Source organism: Somniosus microcephalus, chromosome 16, assembly GCF_052327205.1.
Source record: "Somniosus microcephalus isolate GS21.2 chromosome 16, FLI_Smic_1.0, whole genome shotgun sequence".
Lineage (NCBI taxonomy): Eukaryota > Metazoa > Chordata > Chondrichthyes > Squaliformes > Somniosidae > Somniosus > Somniosus microcephalus.
The window spans coordinates 20,938,937-20,957,801 of NC_141002.1; the positions used below are offsets into that span (position 1 = coordinate 20,938,937).

An 18,865-nucleotide genomic window follows, 5' to 3' on the forward strand; every position below is an offset into this window, starting at 1 on the left:
TGCATTGTATAGTGCCAACATAATCTCTGGAGACTGGAACCTTACTGTCCTAGCAATATCCCAGGATTTAGCTGCTCTTTTTGATTGCTTTCTCTAATAGAAACCTGTTGAGACTGATCATCATTCTCCAGTTCCTTTCTGACACTCCGACAGCCAAACTAGTCTTACTCATTATATACTTGGGCATTTTTTTTTCAACAACGCGCAATATTTAATATTTATCGCTGTTAAAATTAATGGCCCAGAAATTCGGCTCGGGGGCTTCCCGCGGGTGCAAGCCCCCGATCTGCACTTGCCTTGCATGCCGGCCGTTGAGCTGTGGGCCCGCGTGGAATTCCGATCCGGGGCCTGCTCCAGCTGCCAGCACACAGTGCTTGCGTATCCCAGGGGCGCAGTTAGTTCGATGCCTTCCCTGGGAACACGTGGGCCATGGGCAGCCAATCGGAGCAGAAAATGCTCCATTCATAAGTCTGACCGAAAGTGCTGTCAAACTTAGAAATACTACGGGCCCCTTCTTCTTACAAAACATCACTAAATCTTCAAATAATTTTTTTTTTAAATCACATTTTTTAAATAAACTATAAATTAAATGAAATAACTATTTTAAACAATAATTTAAATTTTTGGAAAAAATAATGTTATTTTCTAACGGGGCTAAAAGTAAACTTACCTTGCTTTAAAGTATTTAAAAATAATAAACCTGTGGGAAAATGTTTTAATTTTAATTAATTCACCACTTACCTTGTAAAAAGTAGGCCCTACGCCTGCTTTTTACATTTCTAACTTCTGCAGACTTATCTTCCCGGGAAAACTTGTATAAAAAAAAAAAAACCCGAAGTTCGATGCGCACGCGCAGCCTCCCCCGCGCACGCGTTCGACCTCTGAACCCCTGCTTTCAGGGGAACGGAAGTGCCGGTTTCCCGCGCATGCGCAGTACATGCAGGCTCCTGGAGAGCAGCCGGCACCCTGCAGGGGAACTTCACGGGGTCCGGGGACAGCAGCGGGGGCAGGTGCGGGCAGGTGGCCAGCAACAATAATGGCCGCCCACCCGCCACCTCCCCTTTTAATTAGCACCACCCCAGCCGCAGGTAGGCCCCCCTGACCCCGGCGGACATAGCGTCCAGCGGTAAGTCCGGGGGGGGGCGCTACCCAATGTTACAGCCAGGGCGCAAGCGGGGCACTGTGCATGACGATCAAGTAATCACTGGCAGCGCCGCGCGACGCTAACGTTTAGCGCCGCCGTTAACCTCCCGCTGAATTTCGCGGGAGGCGTTAGCGGCGCCGCACCCATGCGCTAATTGATTTGCACCCTAAGAGGGCACTAATGGGAGGCGCAAATCAACCGAATTTAGCCCCCCAAATGTTTAAACTTAAGCCCAGCTCTACACTGTGGTCAGTATTGTTCCTCCAGTGCTTCCACGGAATTGCATTGTTACGTAATCCAAATTGACTGAATTGCAAGGCAATATTTTTCTTAAAAGACTATAAACCCAAGATTGGGGCTCCACAGTAGCTCAGTGGGGGAAAAATACCATCATGGTGCTGCTAGATTTTACAGGTGGGTTCAATCTTCTTGATCTTTGTTAAATTAGCTTCTCTCAAGCAGGGAAACGGTGAAGGTGTACAATTGGCCTCAGTTTCTGAGCGAGCCATTGAGGGGAATGCAAAGTGCTTGAAACCGGAGTATCTAAATCTGTTAAATTGACCACCTGAGTGGTGGTAGAAAGATGGAAAGGGAGCAAAGTCAGCATCCTGGAGACCTTTCTCAGTTGGTAATTTGCAAGACTTGCTGTGCTAATATTTATACTGAACAAGGCAAAGGCCAAGTAGATTGCTTTCCCATTTAGGGTGGACGTGCTGTGTTGGGTGCTTTTAAAGTCAGTATGGGGTTCTATTTACAGACCCACTTATAGAATCCACAAGATCGACTGAAATGGAAATTTGTGTGGATAAATCATGACATAAATTTTCACTGCTGTAGCAGAAATATATCTGACCGCCATGACCCAAGTTGTGTTTTGATGTAATAATGTTGCTCACTTTGCCAAACGAAACATTTTATGTTTATTAAGCATACTTGTAATAAAGATGAACCAAAAGAACATTTAACCTTGTTACAAAAAGTACTTTGAGAAAGACATTGAATGAAAATATTGCTCCGCTATTACATTACAGTGTGTTGTGACAGTGAAGTCGAGGGATGCAAATCTGATGTTTTGTAACCAAACCCTCTTAATCCCCCTCAAGCCATTGAGGTCATAATTTCAAATAGCTGATTTGCTGTGGTGTGATGCTTGGTTCCTGCTTGCCACCGCTTTACAGGAAAGCGAGAATTAGGACAGGACAAGTCCCTTGCATCACCTGGAAGCTGTACAAAGAGTAGCACGAGTGTATGTTAATGAAAATGGGCCCTCTGCCCGCAGAGGGCACGTGGCCCACTGAGACCTGTGTCAGAAGAGAAGGGGAAGGGGGGCAACTACCAACTTTTGAGTCATCTCTTAATAAAGTCAACATCATTTGATTTTTTTTTTCCAACCAATTAAAGTTTATTGTATGTAGCATGCTTAACACTTACTAAAACTGCTTGTTAAATATTTTAAGCCAAGTGGCATATAACTTCCTTTACTGGATCATTTGCCTGCTTTGTCAGGTGTTTTTTGCTATGCTGATATTTTATTTCAGTATTTATTTCCAAGGGTTTTTTGAGAGTAACCTTTGAAAGTTTTGAGTCTGAATCTGGAGGCAGGCTGCTGCTAAAAATAAATGATGTATAGGTGGAATGGGATTTTAAAAACTCAACTTGAGCGGCAGGTTACTGCATTGTGTACAGGGGTCGGTGCTGAAATCAATACACTGGTTTATAAAAATCAACGTTTTTTTAATCACATAGTTTAATGTGTTTTACTTTCCAGGTGGCAGCTGTGAGTACCATAGTAAACAAAGGGACACCACTGAAAGCATTTGTCTTCAGGAACTACAATCACCTGCCCAGTGTAAGATCGCATTATATGGGTGGCTCTAAATTTAAACTGTGGCAGGCAATCCGAGCATCCTCGGCAGCACCTGGCTATTTCCAAGAATATGCAATTGGCAACGACCTTCATCAGGTATGGGTAACTGCAATATACCACGTGCACGTATGTCGGTCTGTACATTATTCGACCTTTTTTTTGTGAGAAGAGTTAACAAACTTGTATTTATATTGCGCCTTTCATGTCCTCAGGAAGTTCCAAAGCAATTTACAGCCAATTAATTACTTCTGAAGTGTAATCACTGTTGCTATGTAGGCAGATACAGAAGTCAATTTCAACACCAAGGTCCCACTAATAGCAAATAATTAGTTCATCTATTTTGGTGGAGTTGGTTGAAGGATAAATGTTGGCCAAGATATGAGGCCCTGCTCCTCTGCGAATAGTGCCACGGGATCAACCAAATTTGAATTTAGTAGATACAGTCTAAAGTAACCCAATCTGTCGCCAGTTTGGATATCATTATAGAAAAATATGAGTAGATGCATTTAAGGGGAAGCTAGATAAGCATATGAGGGAGCAGGGAATAGAGGGTTATGCTGAGTGAGTTAGATGAGGAAGGATGGGAAGAAGCTTGAGTGGTGCATGGACTGGTTGGGCTGAATGGCCTGTTTCTGTGCTGTATATTCTATGTAATGCCTGCTGAAGTATTTGAAATGGAACATGAAATGCTTAGACAGGATTTGAAAACTGCTGTTCATCTTGGATATTTGTTGGATAATATTTGTAAACATTGTGCATTATTTCGCAATTTACGGGCAGAGTTTGTCTCAAACATGTTCTGTGTATGACAGTTGTATATTGGTAAGACATCACACTAGCAGTTGTGTATTGATTTTTCTGATTATGTTCCATTTTATAATTTGGTCACAAGCTTTAGGCTGTATTTTAAAAAAAATGGAAGAGTGGAAAAGTCAGCATTTAAACAGTTATGAACTGTTTGTTGCATCTTTCACAGTCCGGGCTATATGTGTATTCACAAAGCATTCACATAAAACGTGATGAAATTATATCGCAAGTGATTAAAAATATTTTAGTAGCTTTTGGTAACCTATTTTAAACTTTTGAATTCATCATTTAGAGAACTGAGCAAAAGCAGAATAGAGCAGAGCTATTCCTATTCACAAGTAACTACTGTGAAGGTCACTGAAATCTTTTCTGTCATACTGTTTAAAGTCATTGATAAATGCCAAGCGTGTCCTTACAACTGTTGTTGCAAAACGGTTACTATGGATTCAACTAACTCATTTCCTAAGCATTGCAGTCAGCTCCACTATAATATAGTCTCCTCATAGTTTTCACAATCAGTCCATAATCATGTGAAGAATGGCTGTGCCTTCTAAACTGCACAATATGAAAAACAAAAACCTCATATTCATTTTCTCAATACTGGGTCATTGCAGAAGCTGCCTTGTCTAATCGCGGTCATGTCATCACTTCAATTTTGTAGCAAGGGTTACATTTTCCACTTAGTATTTTTCATCAAATCAGTATGTTAATCTGTGATCTTCCAAATAAGTGAAATGGCTTAAGATCCATGTACAGTACTTGTATTTGATTTTTTAAATAGCTGTTGAATTCTTTACTGAACTACAAACAGGTGGCAGTGCTATCATCCAGTGATTAATGATTCAATTTTATATTAAGTCAAACATGTGGAATTAATCTGCACAACACTGCCAAAGCAGTTGCATATCTACAAAAATGTTTTTCAGGTACCCAGATGCAATGGTAAATTCTACACTTGACACTGTACAAGAGGAATTGCCCTCCAACTCATATATACATAGACCTGGACAGGTGGGGCAGTCTACCAATATAACTCCTTGGGTGGGCAAGTAAAATGAAGATGGATGTACTGCCCCAGCTCATTTACTGGGGTTACAGCCCTCAACCATTCCATAATCTTAACAGCTGCGTTTCACGGTTCTTCTGGGTAGGTAAGCGGCTGCAAATATGTCCAAGGTGCCTAACCTCAAGGGAGGACTGGGACTCCCAAATCTTAGACTCCATTCATTGGCAGCCCAGCTTGTGCGTTGTTACTTGGGATACCGCTTTTCAGCAGAACCCATGGTTTGAAGTACTTGAGGATATAGGTGAAGACCCGTACACAACTTGTCACAGGATTTAGCAGCCACATTTAGGGTAGTAGAATACCTAAAGGTAGGCCACCCAAATTGACAGCAGTAGTATGTTACTAAGCCCGTGAATGCAGGAGAAAAGATAGAAAACAGAATTTTTAAAACTTTCTCGCCGCATGTGGTACACTAGGCCCCAGACAGACAGACCTGATAACCTCACAGATCCCTTTGAGGGCCTGGTTGAACATCTATGGCTTATACGTAAATGAGAAATTGAACTGTGGCTTTCAAAGGCGAAGTCTGATCGTTTTTAAAAGCTTGATTAAACTATGGTCAGTTCGATCCACTTTTTGTCAGCAATATTGACTTTATGGAAGAGAGTGGAAGGACCACTCTGACCAGCTTTATTTGTGAAACTGGAGCGACGCTGGAGCCAGACTGAATTATCCTAACTGAAAGTTGGTGGTAGTAGCTGAGAGCAAGTAAAAGCTTAAAAAGGAAAGGAGAAATACCAACATTGAATGATTAATCTTCTGAATAATTTAATTTGGAAACACGCAATCAATTATTCTGTAGTTGGCCAGTTCCTTTAATAAGCACTCTCAAGTTGTCGGAGCTTTCAACAACAAAGAGAAAACTAACCATATGTTTATGATATCAGGCAGAATCTCAAGGGCACGTTTCCATTCTGACTTCGGTGTCTTGATTATTCTGTACATCAAGTGACATTTAATGGGATTAGAAGCAATTATACATAGAAAGCAATAGGTTCAATAAACAGCACATTTGAAAATGTAACTGCATCTATTTTTACAGACTGTTTTTGAATGAAAACAGAAAATGCTCGAATTACCCAGTGAGATCGGGGGCATCTAAAATGCAAAAAATATAGAATAATGTTTTGCGTGGAGTTGTGGCATCGAAAATTAGGGCAACTTTTTTTTGTATGAAGACCCATTCTTTCTCTTTACAGATGCATACAGGCCATTTCTGTTTTATTGTTGGGTTTCATGGATCTCTCTTCTCCTGTCTGTTTTTAAATAGTCTCCCTACATTGTACACCTTCACTTCGATTTAAGATGCTTTTCAACACAAAGGGAATTGGTATTTTTGCAATCCAGACTAATGCTGTAGTATAAAGAGGTTTAGCGCCTGAAAATGTAAGACACTGTGACGTAAGAAAACTACTAGGCACTTGGTCAGAGTATTAAACAAGGCTTTAATCAACTGTTTCACAACATGGAGGTCTAGTTGTCCTTCACTAGTTCCTGTTTACAAAATGTCCTGAGCAAGCTGGGCCCGTGCCCGAGTATTTATACTCTCCCTGGACAGCGCCACCAGCAGGTCGCTCAGTATTATTCCATAAGTCATTTCTACATGAATGGCAAGATTCATGTCACACTGTTTATGCAGGAAGTCTGCAGATTCATCACCCTGCTTTGCATACTACTAATTTAGTTATTTATAAAATTATTCTGATGAAAGGTCATCGACCTGAAACGTTAACTCTGTTTCTCTCTCCACAGATGCTGCCTGACCTGCTGAGTATCTCCAGCATTTTCTGTTTTTATTTCAGATTTCCAGCAACTGCAGTATTTTGCTTTTGTATTAATTATTTTTAGCTTAGTTAAAAGAGATTTAAGATGTATGCATTTGGAGAAGGAAAGTGGTATGGGAATATAAATATGTTGGCCTAATTCTGTTCTGGTTTTTCAATATTTGTCCCATAAGTAAAGGATTTGCTTTAAATTGGGTTTATTATACAAAATGGTTTCCATTCCTTATACAGTAATATTTTAAATCATTTAGGCTTTTCTTTTTTTGTAATTTGTCATGACTGGCATTTTTATATTTGAGAGGCATTAGATCATTCATTCTCTCTCTTATGGATTGTATGCATGGTGTCAGTGAGCACCGAAGTTATTCTTTGGAATCATTAATCAGTTCATGTTACAGTTCATTTGTGTTGTGGAAAGAAACCACTCGAAGTCACGGGTGGGCTGCGATATAAGGGAAACTTTCTTACAGTACAAGCATGCAGGGGAGAGCCTTCAGCGCACCGAAGTGTCTCAAATTTACAATGGTCGTGGCAGTTTATACATAATCAATCTACTACTGATAATTGTTCAACCGTTAATTATCAGTTAGGCTTTTGCAGATGTTTCTTGTTATCTCAACTGTCCCAGTCTCCAGGCCCTTAACATCTGCTTTCCTGTGATTTTTTTTTTTTAACCACAGTTTCTGGCCTTCAGTTTCCCCTTATCTTTTGCTCATTATACTTGGTTTCAAAGACAAAAACATATTTTCGTCCAAACTGCTGACGCCTGCAGTTTTTAACATCTTAGCTTACATATGGCCAAGCTTCCCATCATGCCATGCGATTGCAATGGCTTATTACGAACATGGCTACTGACATTATTACAACATGCATTAAAAGGTACTGACTTACACGTGATGGAATAATCATAGGTTCTCACTACATCAGCATATTGAGCAATGCTACTATCCTATTAGCCCCTCAAGCCAACCCCTGGCCCTCCAGGTTGCCACTTCAGACCCTCCTGTTGGCCCCCTGGTCAGACCTTGTCTGATCCAGGTAGGACACCCCTAACCCCGAATTCTCTACCTCAAATTGTCCAGGGATCCTACTGGACTACCGCGGGTGTCGAATTCATAAATTTCACGGTTCTCTTACTGCACTGATGTCCTGGTGACATTGGCGCTACTTGGAACCATGTAGACCAGATCTATATAACATACTCATTCATTGGTACCTCCTTCTCTGGGAACGGTTCTGTGACTATGGACACTAGGGCGTACCCTTTGACACCATCACCATCTGCACCGCACAGTACGAAGCTGCATATGCAATCAAACTCCTCTCCGTCTTGCTGTGTTCTGTTAACTAAAGTTTACTCTTCCTCTGGTTTCGCGCTGCCTTCAGTGTTCAATTGCTGCTTTTTTTTATATCTTTTCCCTCACAAAAACTTGGCAACTTGCAGCTGCTTGACCATTCTTGTTGCTAATGATTTTTCTGAATGAGCTTTTCTCTGAGAACTTTTACACTAACAAACTTCCCACGAATTATGATGGATGTCTTTTGCCTTTCACATAGCTCATTATCTAGCCTGGTCTGAAACTTCAGCGATAAGGGATGATGGGTGTTGAAAACCCTCTATCTTACTTTGAAACTTATTAATGTTTGTCCTTCACTGGCTTCTTGTTTTTAACTTAACAGAAAATCTACACTACCTCAGCACTATTCTCGCAGTTAACATAATGTTGGCTTAATTTTACCATCATGCTTTAGTTCTCAGCCTTGTGCCTTTTTAACTAACGTTATACATATTGTAACAGAGGTTTTATGCTTCTAACATACATTATTATATATCATCGTAATTTTAAGAAAAGCATTACTTTTAAAACATTATCAAATCATACATATAAGCTCTATTCTACAATATCCCTACATTGAGGTCGAGGCATTTTTGCCGACCCCTCAATTTTAAATTATATTTTCCTGTGTTTGCTTAGTTCAAAAGGTTCTGTGCTGTGATTATGTCTAATTGTGATCTTGTCTTGTACATTAGGGCCTAGAAATTCAGTTGTTTGCGCCAGCTGCTAGCGTCTTAGGAGGAGAAGTGGGGTGCTAAGCGGCTAGCGCCCGGGCGCAGCGCGATCTGCGCCTCTCGCGAACTTCAGTAAGATATAGCAGCGGCGCAAAACCTTTGCGCGCGCAGATCCTGACGTCATTTCATGGTGCAACGCCCTTTGTGTGCACCGAACCGGAAATTCAGTGGCACCGGCCTATTGTGCGCCTGGCGCCCCTAGCGACTGGTAGAGGGGAACGGTTCCCAGTCGCTGCGGGGGGCGCTAATTAAAGGGGACTCCTCCTGCAGTATAAATGGCAGCCATTTTGCACCACTCCTTCTTTGTGAGAGACGGATCTTTGGAGAGAGACAAAGGTAGAGAGCTTTCTGGTTTGGCTCAACACTCGCACAGGTACTTGTGGCTTCAGGCCACAGCTTTGCACTTGTCTTTAACTTCAGTGTCATAGCATTGATTGGAAACATATAATGGGGGCTGCAATGGGTGGAAACGTTGGGCTTCTCCATTGCATTCAAAGGGCTCAGAGACGCCGTCAGAGAGTGCCAGTCATGGCCAGATGGAGAAGGGGCAACAGGCGTCGGCAAAGGAGGCCTTACCCACCCAGGGTACACTGCCAGCAGTTCTCATATCTGAACATGTCTGAGGAGCAGTGTGTTCGGAGGCTGCGATTCAGAAGGGCGGTGGTCACTGAGATCTGCCACCTGCTTCGCGGAGATCTGCAGCCACAGCTGAGGAGCAGGACGTCTCTGTCGGTGGCAGTGAAGGTGACGGTGGCTCTCAACTTCTATGCCACCGGCTCCTTCCAATCCGCTACTGGGGACATTTCCAACATCTCCCAGTTTGCGGTACATTGCTGCATCCACCAGGTGACCAATGCCCTTTTCAGAAGGAGACGTCAGTTCATCTCCTTCCCCATGACCGTTGACGAGCAGCAAGAGCGTGCAATGGGCTTTGCAGCATTAGCGGGCTTCCCCATGGTGCAGGGCGCCATTGACTGCACGCATGTGGCTTTGCGGGCACCTCTAGAGAATGCCGAGGATTACCGCAACCGGAAGGGCTACCATTCGCTCAACGTGCAGTTGGTGTGTGACCACAGGCAGCTCATCCTAGCTGTCAATGCCCACTTTCCAGGCAGCAGCCACGATGCCTTCATCCTGCGGCAGACTTCTGTGGCAGACATGTTCGAGGCCCAGCCTCACCCACGAGGATGGCTTCTCGGGGACAAAGGCTATCCTTTGTGCACCTGGCTGATGACCCCGCTCCGTGTGCCCAGCACCCCTGCTGAAGAGGGATACAATGACAGCCATCAAGCAACCAGGAACATCATTGAGCAAACAATCGGCGTGCTGAAGCAACGGTTCCGCTGTCTGGATCGTTCCGGGGGAGCCCTACAGTACTCGCCTGAGCGAGTCTCCCATTTTGTTGTCGTGTGCTGCATGCTGCACAACCTGGCTATCCGCAGGACTCCGCCACTGCCAGCAGACATTGGAGGACCACCTGAGGAGGAGGAGGACCAGCACAGAAGGGAGGCAGAAAGTGCAAGGGCCGCCTGTCGGCGGCTTATTGCAAGTCGGTTCTAGGCCCCCTCTCAGGGAATGGCTTGTGCCAATGGCAGAAGATGAATGTAGCCGCTCCACAAGCCCTCAGCCGAGCAGGGCAACCAGGACTTCCAAAAGAAAGCATAGACAGTGCGATTTAAGAATTTTTTTTACTGTGATACCTCTGTGTCCTTCCCACATGACAAACTAATGGAGAGAAACCCCCCCCCAAAAACACAAATACACCAGTCTCGGCCTTTAAATATGAAACAAATACACCAGTCTCGGCCTTTATATATGAAACAAATACACCAGTCTCGGCTTTTATAAGTAAAACAAAACATTTGGCCACACCTACTTTTTCCTCTGCGAGGGTGATCCGTTTCGCTTCCGTGACTGGCCCCTACCCGCCCTGCAGCTCCTCTTCAATGGGACCCCAGTGGCTGCAGCAAGGCTCGGGGAAAGCTGCTGAGGGTCAGATGAGACGGCAGATGCCCTTGGGGGTCGGCCTGGACCAGCTCTGAGACTGGAGGGGCCGGCTGCTGACTGCTCCAACTCTGCTTGGGCGGCAGCAGTCTGTCCAACAGCTGGTGGCAGCTGCAATGGAGGAGTGACAGTGTTGGCTGCAGGAATGCTGCCAACCTGACAGATCACAGGCACTCCCTGGTCGGCTGATACATTGGCACGCGCACGGGCCAGCACTGCAGCATGCGCAGCAATCTGCTGAGGCACAGACTGCTGGGCTGCTGCGGCACAACGAGTGCCCCGGCAATGCCTGGTCGATCCAGCGAGTGTGGCAGCAGTTAGTGCCCGTGTGGCCCTGGTCTGTGTCTGCATGACAGCAGCCAGTGAATGCACGGCACGACTGAGCACTTGGCTAGAAGCCGCCTGTGAAGCAGCGAAGTCCTGCTGACTCCTAGCCTGTGCTGCCGTGATGTCCTGCAGACTCCTGGCCTGTGCTGCACTGAATTGTTGCAGACTCCTGGCCTGTGCTGCCCCGAATTCCTGCACACTCCTTGCCAGTGACTCTATGGAGTCAGGCATCCTTGCCACAGCAGCCATGAGCTCAGTGTGCCTGCGCTCAGCCTGGGCGCCCATTTCCGCTAGGAGCCACACCTCCTCTGCGCTCACCGTAGCAGGACTGGAGGCCGAGCTTCCCCACCCCTCCCGCGTTGCTGCAGCCCGCTGGTCCCCGGAGCTTCGCTATCCTCCGACCCTTTTCCCCCCCCCCCCCCCCCCCCCCCCGCTCCCCTCCAGGGAAGACGTGTCACCATCATGGCCATGGGCTGCCTCGGCTGAGGGCGTCCCTGATGGGCTGGCTTCCTCTTCCTCCTCCTCTATGTCTGACTCGGACACAGTGCCAGCTTGAGGGGCCGCCTCCTCACCTGGCGAGTCACCATCTGAAAGCAGGGAGGCACAAGAGTTGCTTTAGAGTGAGGACAGGGTGGCAGCGAGGGAGGCATGAGTGCTGCTGTGCACTGCATTGGTTTGATAGTGGCAAAGGATGCTGGTGTGAGGTGCAAGTGGAAAAGGAGAGGTCAAAAAGGTGATGACCTTACCATTGGTGCCCAGAACAGGGTCAGCATCTCCAGTGGCGACGGGGCCACTCAGCCGGCCTGCCATGATCCGCTCTGCTCGAGGTCGCTCAGCTGTTTTAGGTCAGGACGGCCTCCCCCGGTCTGTCGCTGCTGTCTTCTGTTGTGCGCCAGCTTGGCCTGCAAGAGAGAGGACCGCCTCTAAGTACAGTGTCAAGCCCTGATCTTGCCTGCACTGCCTCCCATGTTCGATTAGCCCTGACAGTGTCTAAAGTCCTGATTGCGCAAGTGCTTTTCATGACAGTCCCATAGCTGCTGGATGAGGACTGGCCATTAGTGCTTTCAGACCTGTTTGGCCATAAAGTGAGGTGCACATGCAGGGATGAGGAGGATACTGGAAAGGGTACTCACCCTGACAACCCGAGTGAGGTCGTTGAATTTTTTCCGGCACTGGGTTGGTGTCCTGCCAACCACGCTGTTGGACGTGACCCTGTTTACCACATCCCTCCATGCTTTCCGATATTCGGCGGGCAGCGGCCTCCTGCCACCCTCGGAAGAGGATATGACTCCTGCGGTCCACTGCCAACCAGCAGCCTCAGGTCCCCCTCGCCGAAGCGCTGCGCTCTCTCCCTGGCCTTCTCCATTCTCCTGGGCGTGGAGCTGTTCCAGAAGCAGTGTTCAGGCCTTGCCTTAGGGCTGCAGGGTGTGGCAGCCAAGCAATTCCACCCTCCCCCTTTAAGTGCTGACCGGCGCTTGACTGCCCTCAATGAGCACCTCGCCGCACCTGCGCTGCGCCCGCCTTCGGTGTTTGCGCCTCGGATTGCCGGCTTAGCGCCTAATGAGAGTCGTGCATCGCCTGCTTTAGCGCAGCAGCAACCTCTTGGGGCGATGCAACTGAATATCGGCGAAGGTGGCGCTAAGTTGCGCCGGGCGCAAAAGTTAGCGAACGCCATGCTGTAGCGCCCCAAACGTGGCTATACTGAATTTCTAGGCCTAGGTGTCTTAAATAGCAGGTGTGGAGCAGTAAGCACATTAATACTATAAGTTGGGTTATGACCAGTACGTGTGAAATTATTCTAATCCAAGGGGGATTTTCTGTGTCTGTCCCTATATCCCACCAATATGTCAAATCTTCTATATCTGGAATTTCCTTGGCTACATCTTTATTCCCTTGCTCTAGTGTATAGTAATGGCGTTGGGGAGGCGTTCACTTGACTCATTAATTTTATTAAAGCTTCAGGTAGTTCATGGACATCATATTCAAATTTAATGACATAGTCCTCCGGATTTATATTCAATTTATCTTCTACTTGTAAGACCTGCTGATCAGATGTGGTCACTGCAAGGAGGGTTTTTCCTCCTATGACTGGTTTTGGTAGGGGTAATGCAATAGGTTCCCAGGTTAATTGAACATTTAAGTAATCCGTGATGATAATAGGTTTCTAATGTGGTAAAACAATACCTTCCCTCCCATACATAGGCTGTTCTGGTTCTCCCATCTGATGGACCTGTCACTTCCATGGTACAGTTTAGGCCCACCTTATTCCAATCAAAACCACAGGTATCTTTTGAGTGATCGTATAAATTGTATGGGCAAATGAGGGCATTCTCATTTGTACTACATCCTTGTCAGTTCTTCTACCTGGACTAACCATTGTGGTGCTGTGAGGAATTGGCTAATAGTATTTATTTTCACCACTCCTATATGTTCTACTCTAAACAGAGGGATGGGTCTGGTTCGATTCATTGGACTCAGAATTTGTATTATTAGTCCTAACAATTTTTGACTCCCTAGCTTGTGGCATTCGTGTTTAACTGGGTAGATCTTAATCAAACTTCTGATCTTACATACAGTACTTCAAACTCTTACTATACGGGTTATATATATCAAATACACTATCATTACAAGTTGGAGAACTACCAGAGCGTGTGAAATAATACGAACCTAAGGGCATGCTGATGTATTAAGCCCAGTATCCCACCAGTGTGAGTTTCACTTATGCTGTCAATTTCAATATCCAATCTCGAGTTGTCTTGCTCCTAAACATAAAAATGCTTTAGGGAGGAGTTCAGTCACATCACAAGCTCACTGAAGCCCTCGGACAACAATAGAATGTAGTATTCGAATTGTGCCACATAATTGTGCAGTTCATACTTAAGTATCTCATTTACTGTCAGTTTCACTTGAGCATAGGTTTTGATACTGAGTAAAACGTGTTGGTTGATGGGACAGGTCCTGTTAGACTCGTAAAGCATGGTAGTTGCGGTAGTAGTGACACAGGAGGCACCACCAAAATCACCTCATACTGGATTCGTACTGGTTTTTCCCATGTTCTGTTACCTACAAAACACAATTATTACGTTACAAGTTATAATTTAGTCTTACAATCATTTCACGTGACATTACAGTTTAACATCTAATCAAATCATGGACTTAAAAGATTCTCCACATCTCTCTTACTCGTATCCATCTTGTGGATAATCCTTAGCCTCAGTTGTTCTAATCCAAATTCCATGTAACTCTCCACTTAAACTACTATTTCAATCCCTCTAACAGGTACCAGTTATCTATTCTGATTGTTTCATTAATTAGATAGTTTCTTGGTGGAGTATGTGTCAATGCTTTAAAAGTTCTCTCTCACTCCTGAGCCACATTAACCATTTCATGTCGTACTGTTGTCAAGTAACTGAACATGTCTGAGACCCATTCTTTAGGGCAAATTCACTATGCATTTCCGGATGGTAATTGCTTCAAAGTACCGACTTACACGTGATGGAATAATCACAGGTTCTCACCACATCAGCACACTGAGCAATGCTACTAATACAAAAGCAAAATACTGCAGATGCTGGAAATCTGAAATAAAAACAGAAAATGCTGGAAATACTCAGCAGGTCAGGCAGCATCTGTGGAGAGAGAAACAGAGTTAATGTTTCAGGTCGATGACCCTTCGTCAGAAGAGCAATGCTACTATCCTATTAGCCCCTCAAGCCAACCCCTGGCCCTCCAGGTTGCCACTTCAATTTACTAGATCCATGAGCACTTTATAATCCATGTAGCATTTAAATGAAGTTCTGCAGTCATCTTTGTCACGTTTTTGACCTTCCCTCGTATCTTATTTAGTTTTGGGTGACTGTTAATTGACATGTAAACCATAGGTACATGGTGTAAAAATGACCAGCTATATATAGGTCTGCAGGTACCCCAGAGCTATCATAAACTCAATCTAATAAATGAATCGATAATTCAACAAAGAAAGGATAAATTGTTTATTCAGCAGGCTGCTTTAATGTATTGTGAATAACCTTTATTATGGTTAAAAAAAACTTTCTTGATGAGTGAAGTCATTCACCATTGCTTTTGCAATGGAATTTTACTTTATTTAAAATCCTATTAACCACTAAGTACTCCAGCATATTTCCAAATACCACAATCTGTATTGAGGTCTTGCGCTGCTTGGCAGGCTAGTCAGCAACCTTTAGCTATGAATTCTCAGAATGTTGGTATTATTATGGATAATAAGTTGTCACACTCACACGTGAGCATCTGACCACGTGACATTGACTGGAACACCACCACCTCCAAGATCCCTCCAAGTCGCACATCATCCTGACATGGAAATATATCGCCGTTCATCGTCACTGGGTCAAAATCCTCAAACTCCCTACCGAACAGTACTGTGGGAGTACCTTCATCACATGGACTGCTGCAGTTCAAGGCGGCGGCTCACCACCACCTTCTCGAGGGCAATTAGGGATGGGCAATAAATGCTGGCCTTGCCAGTGATACCCACATCATAATTTACAGGTTTCACTGTACTTTTACAGTGTATATAATGTGATGACTTTTTAATGAAGTATCTATTGTAGAAAGTAAGGCTGCGATTTTGCTGGCGCTCAAGGGGCAGGTTTGGAGGCGGGTCAGAGGTTAAATTCGATTTGACGGCGGGTTCCAATCCTGCCATCAACCTGCCTCCAAACAGCTTTCCCAAGTGTCGGGTCCCCGATTTGCGAATGGACCCAACACCTCGCGGCGGGAAATGGATTAAAGACAATTACCTGCCTATTAGCAGGCACTTGTCAGCAGTTTTCAGCCGTTTTTGGATTTTCCCGCTTCTGGGTCGGGTTTCCTGACGTCTGGACACCACACCAGGTAAGTGTGGCGTGTTGTGAGTCTGGTGTAATGTTTGTGGAAAGATGACAGCTGCAGAAGTGGTGTGAAGGAGTTTCAGAGCAAAGAAAATGTTGGTTACTGCATTTTTAAAACATTTACAGATTTCTTTAGCTTACAAGTGTTTAAATCCAACTATATGTCCAATGCCACCTCATTGGGAGAACCTCTCTCACCAGTGACATCGCTTCTGCCATCTCGCCTGCAGCTGCCATCTATTCCAGCATATGGAGGGAGTCATTGGAGAGCTTGGGTGCACGAGGTCACCTTTGTGCAGTGTTTTCAGCACCTCAATGCTGTCAAACACTGAGAAATCAACTATCAAAATAAATTTGTGCATGGCCCCTTTAAGGAAACCGGCAGATGACGCATCATCAAATGACGTCATCAGACCCACTTCCTGTTAATTGGCCGGCGGGCTTAACTAGGTCAGTCAAGGGAAAATTGCATCTGTGGAGCGGAGGCAGCTGGGGGCGGGACTAGAAGCCGGAAACTAGCTGTCCCGCACCCATCCCGACATCGCTGACAAAATCGTGGCCTAAGAGTTTTGGTTAGCATGCCGATTACAACATTCCCCTTTCACTTCTCAGACCTGGGTTTGAATCCAGCCCAGGTTAATGTGATGAAGGGCTCATTTTCTCTCTCCACAGTCATGACGGTCCCAAGTTAGTTTCAGTCCAGTCCCTCGGTCCAAAACTATCCATATATTTCCACTAATTGGCATCAATTGAGTAGCCTTTCTTAGAGGCTAGAAGAATAGCCGATGTGGGAAATGGAAGTGTTTTACTGATGCAGCTCTGGATGTTCTTCTGAGTTTGGGGCTGAAACATATTTTGGTGGTAAAGCAGAAATAGCTTTTCCCTGTTGTTGTACCTGACCTGATGTGCCAAATGTTAAAACTTGATGTGACAAAGTGTTGCTTTTCCGCATAACTGATTGTTCTCAATTTGATGAACATTAATCACACCTCATTTGCCACTTTCCCTGGCTCAAAAAATCCCAGAATTATGACGGTGTTGCGTGCAGTTTAGAAGTTAGCTAACATGAGCCCTCTGACACTGGAGTCAGTTGGCAGAATTGGGTTGCTTCCTACCAGGAAAGGAGATTGGAAGACAAGTCATCTTTGTCAGTTACACATCTAGGATTTCTTGGTTTTTGTTGAGTTGTAAGCTTATTTTTAGCGACTTTTTATTTGCCCCAAGATTGGCTTTTAACAGTGATTTCCATCTTTCATTTTTTTTAAAAAGGTTAGATCAGAGTAAAATTGGAAGCAAAAGACACCAATGTGCAGAGCATTGTTTTATCCCTGGTGAAGCAGTTTGTGTTGTCTCACAGGTAGAATAAACTCTTCCTCGGTGTCCCTGTTAAAGTAAGTAAAATAGCATCTTCACTTTAGAGAACACATTGTAATTGTACATTTATTAAAAGACTTTGGCTGTGATTTTGCTGACCTCTGTGTGGCAGGTGATGCCAGTAGCTGGTCCCAACACCGCTGCTGGCTCCATCCCAGCCTCTGAAATAAATTTCCCTAGATTGGGCTTGTTAAGCCCACCCAGTGTGTTTGCCGGCCAATTAGGGGAAGCAGGTCTGGTGACATCATTTGATGACACGTCATCAGCCGGTTTCATTAAAGGGACCATGGCCAACTTTACTTTGACATTTGTGCTGTCAGTGTTCTATAGCATTGAGGTGCTGCAAACACTGACAAGCACAGCAGAGGTGCAGGGCTGCACCCGGGCTCTCCCATGACTCCCTCCACATGCTTACAGCACACAGGGAGGTCCTCTTTACTTCCCGTGGGCGGAAGAGACCTCCCCAGATCAATACAGCCTGGTTGCACATTGCAGAGGAGAACACGAGCAGGGATGTGGTCAGGAGGACCTGGGTGCACTGCCGCAAACATTTCAATGATCTCAGTAGATCCCAAAGCGTTAGTACAAAGCCACACTCGACCTCATCCTGCTATGCCTCTCATCACATCCCCATCACTCTGCCTTCCCTGCCCTACTCCTACACATCCTTACTCACACCAACTTACCTTGTACCTCCACCCATCCCTCTCTATCTACATTTTCACTTCCCCATCTCACTAGCCACCCCTCACACTCGCCCTCACCCTAGTGCAATCATACCAACTAACAACACACAAGGGGAGGCACTTGGGTGTTTTATGCAATGTTCATGTAAAGTTTCTGTTAATGTGGTGTCAAACATTAAAACCTTTATTTTCAACACTTTGTGTTCTTGGATAGACTTGTGTGCACCTTTGGAAGTGGCTTAGTGAGTTGCAATGAGTCATGAGTGTTCTTGACAGAATAGATTGAAACGGTTCCCATTGGCAGAAGGGTCAAGAACCAGAGGACACAAATTTAAGGTGATTGGCAAAAGAACCAAAGGCGACATGAGGAAAAACCTTTTTATGCAGCGAATGGTTAGGATTTGGAATGCACAGCCTGAAAGGGTGGTGGAGGCAGACTCAATCGTGGCTTTCAAAAGGGAATTGGATAAGTACCTGAAGGAAAAAAAATTGTAGGGCTACGGGGAAAGGGCAGGCAAGTGGGACTAGCTGAAGTGCTCTTGCAGATAGCCGGCATGGGTTGAATGGCCTCCTTCTGTGCTGTTTCTATTCTATGCTCAAAATGCGCTTCCAATGCCTAGACAGATCTGGAGGAGCCTTGCAGTATACACGAGCCAGGTTGTTCAGAACGTTGTGATCTGCTGTGCACAGCAGCTCGGCTTAGTGCTGTCAGATGAACAAGTGGTTCTGCACACAGGGAGCGACACCTTGCAGGTCCGCATATGGCCAATGCAGCAGCAGGTGACCAGATTGCTGGCCGTCGGGCAAGGGATGCACTCATCCATGCCAGATTTGCGTAAGCTTACGCATCAACCACAGGTGGCT

The 18,865-nt window shown here is 45.2% G+C and overlaps 1 protein-coding gene across 2 annotated transcripts in view; it reads left to right on the forward strand.

Moving 5' to 3' along the window:
* The window catches only part of pnpla8 (patatin-like phospholipase domain containing 8), a 79,530-nt gene that overhangs the window by 42,057 nt on the left and 18,608 nt on the right, over window positions 1-18,865 (forward strand). For both annotated transcript variants that reach the window (XM_086008647.1, XM_086008648.1), the window contains one exon: window positions 2,913-3,107. In XM_086008647.1, coding sequence (XP_085864773.1) covers window positions 2,913-3,107 — 195 coding nt within the window. The remainder of the gene's footprint in view (window positions 1-2,912; window positions 3,108-18,865) is intronic.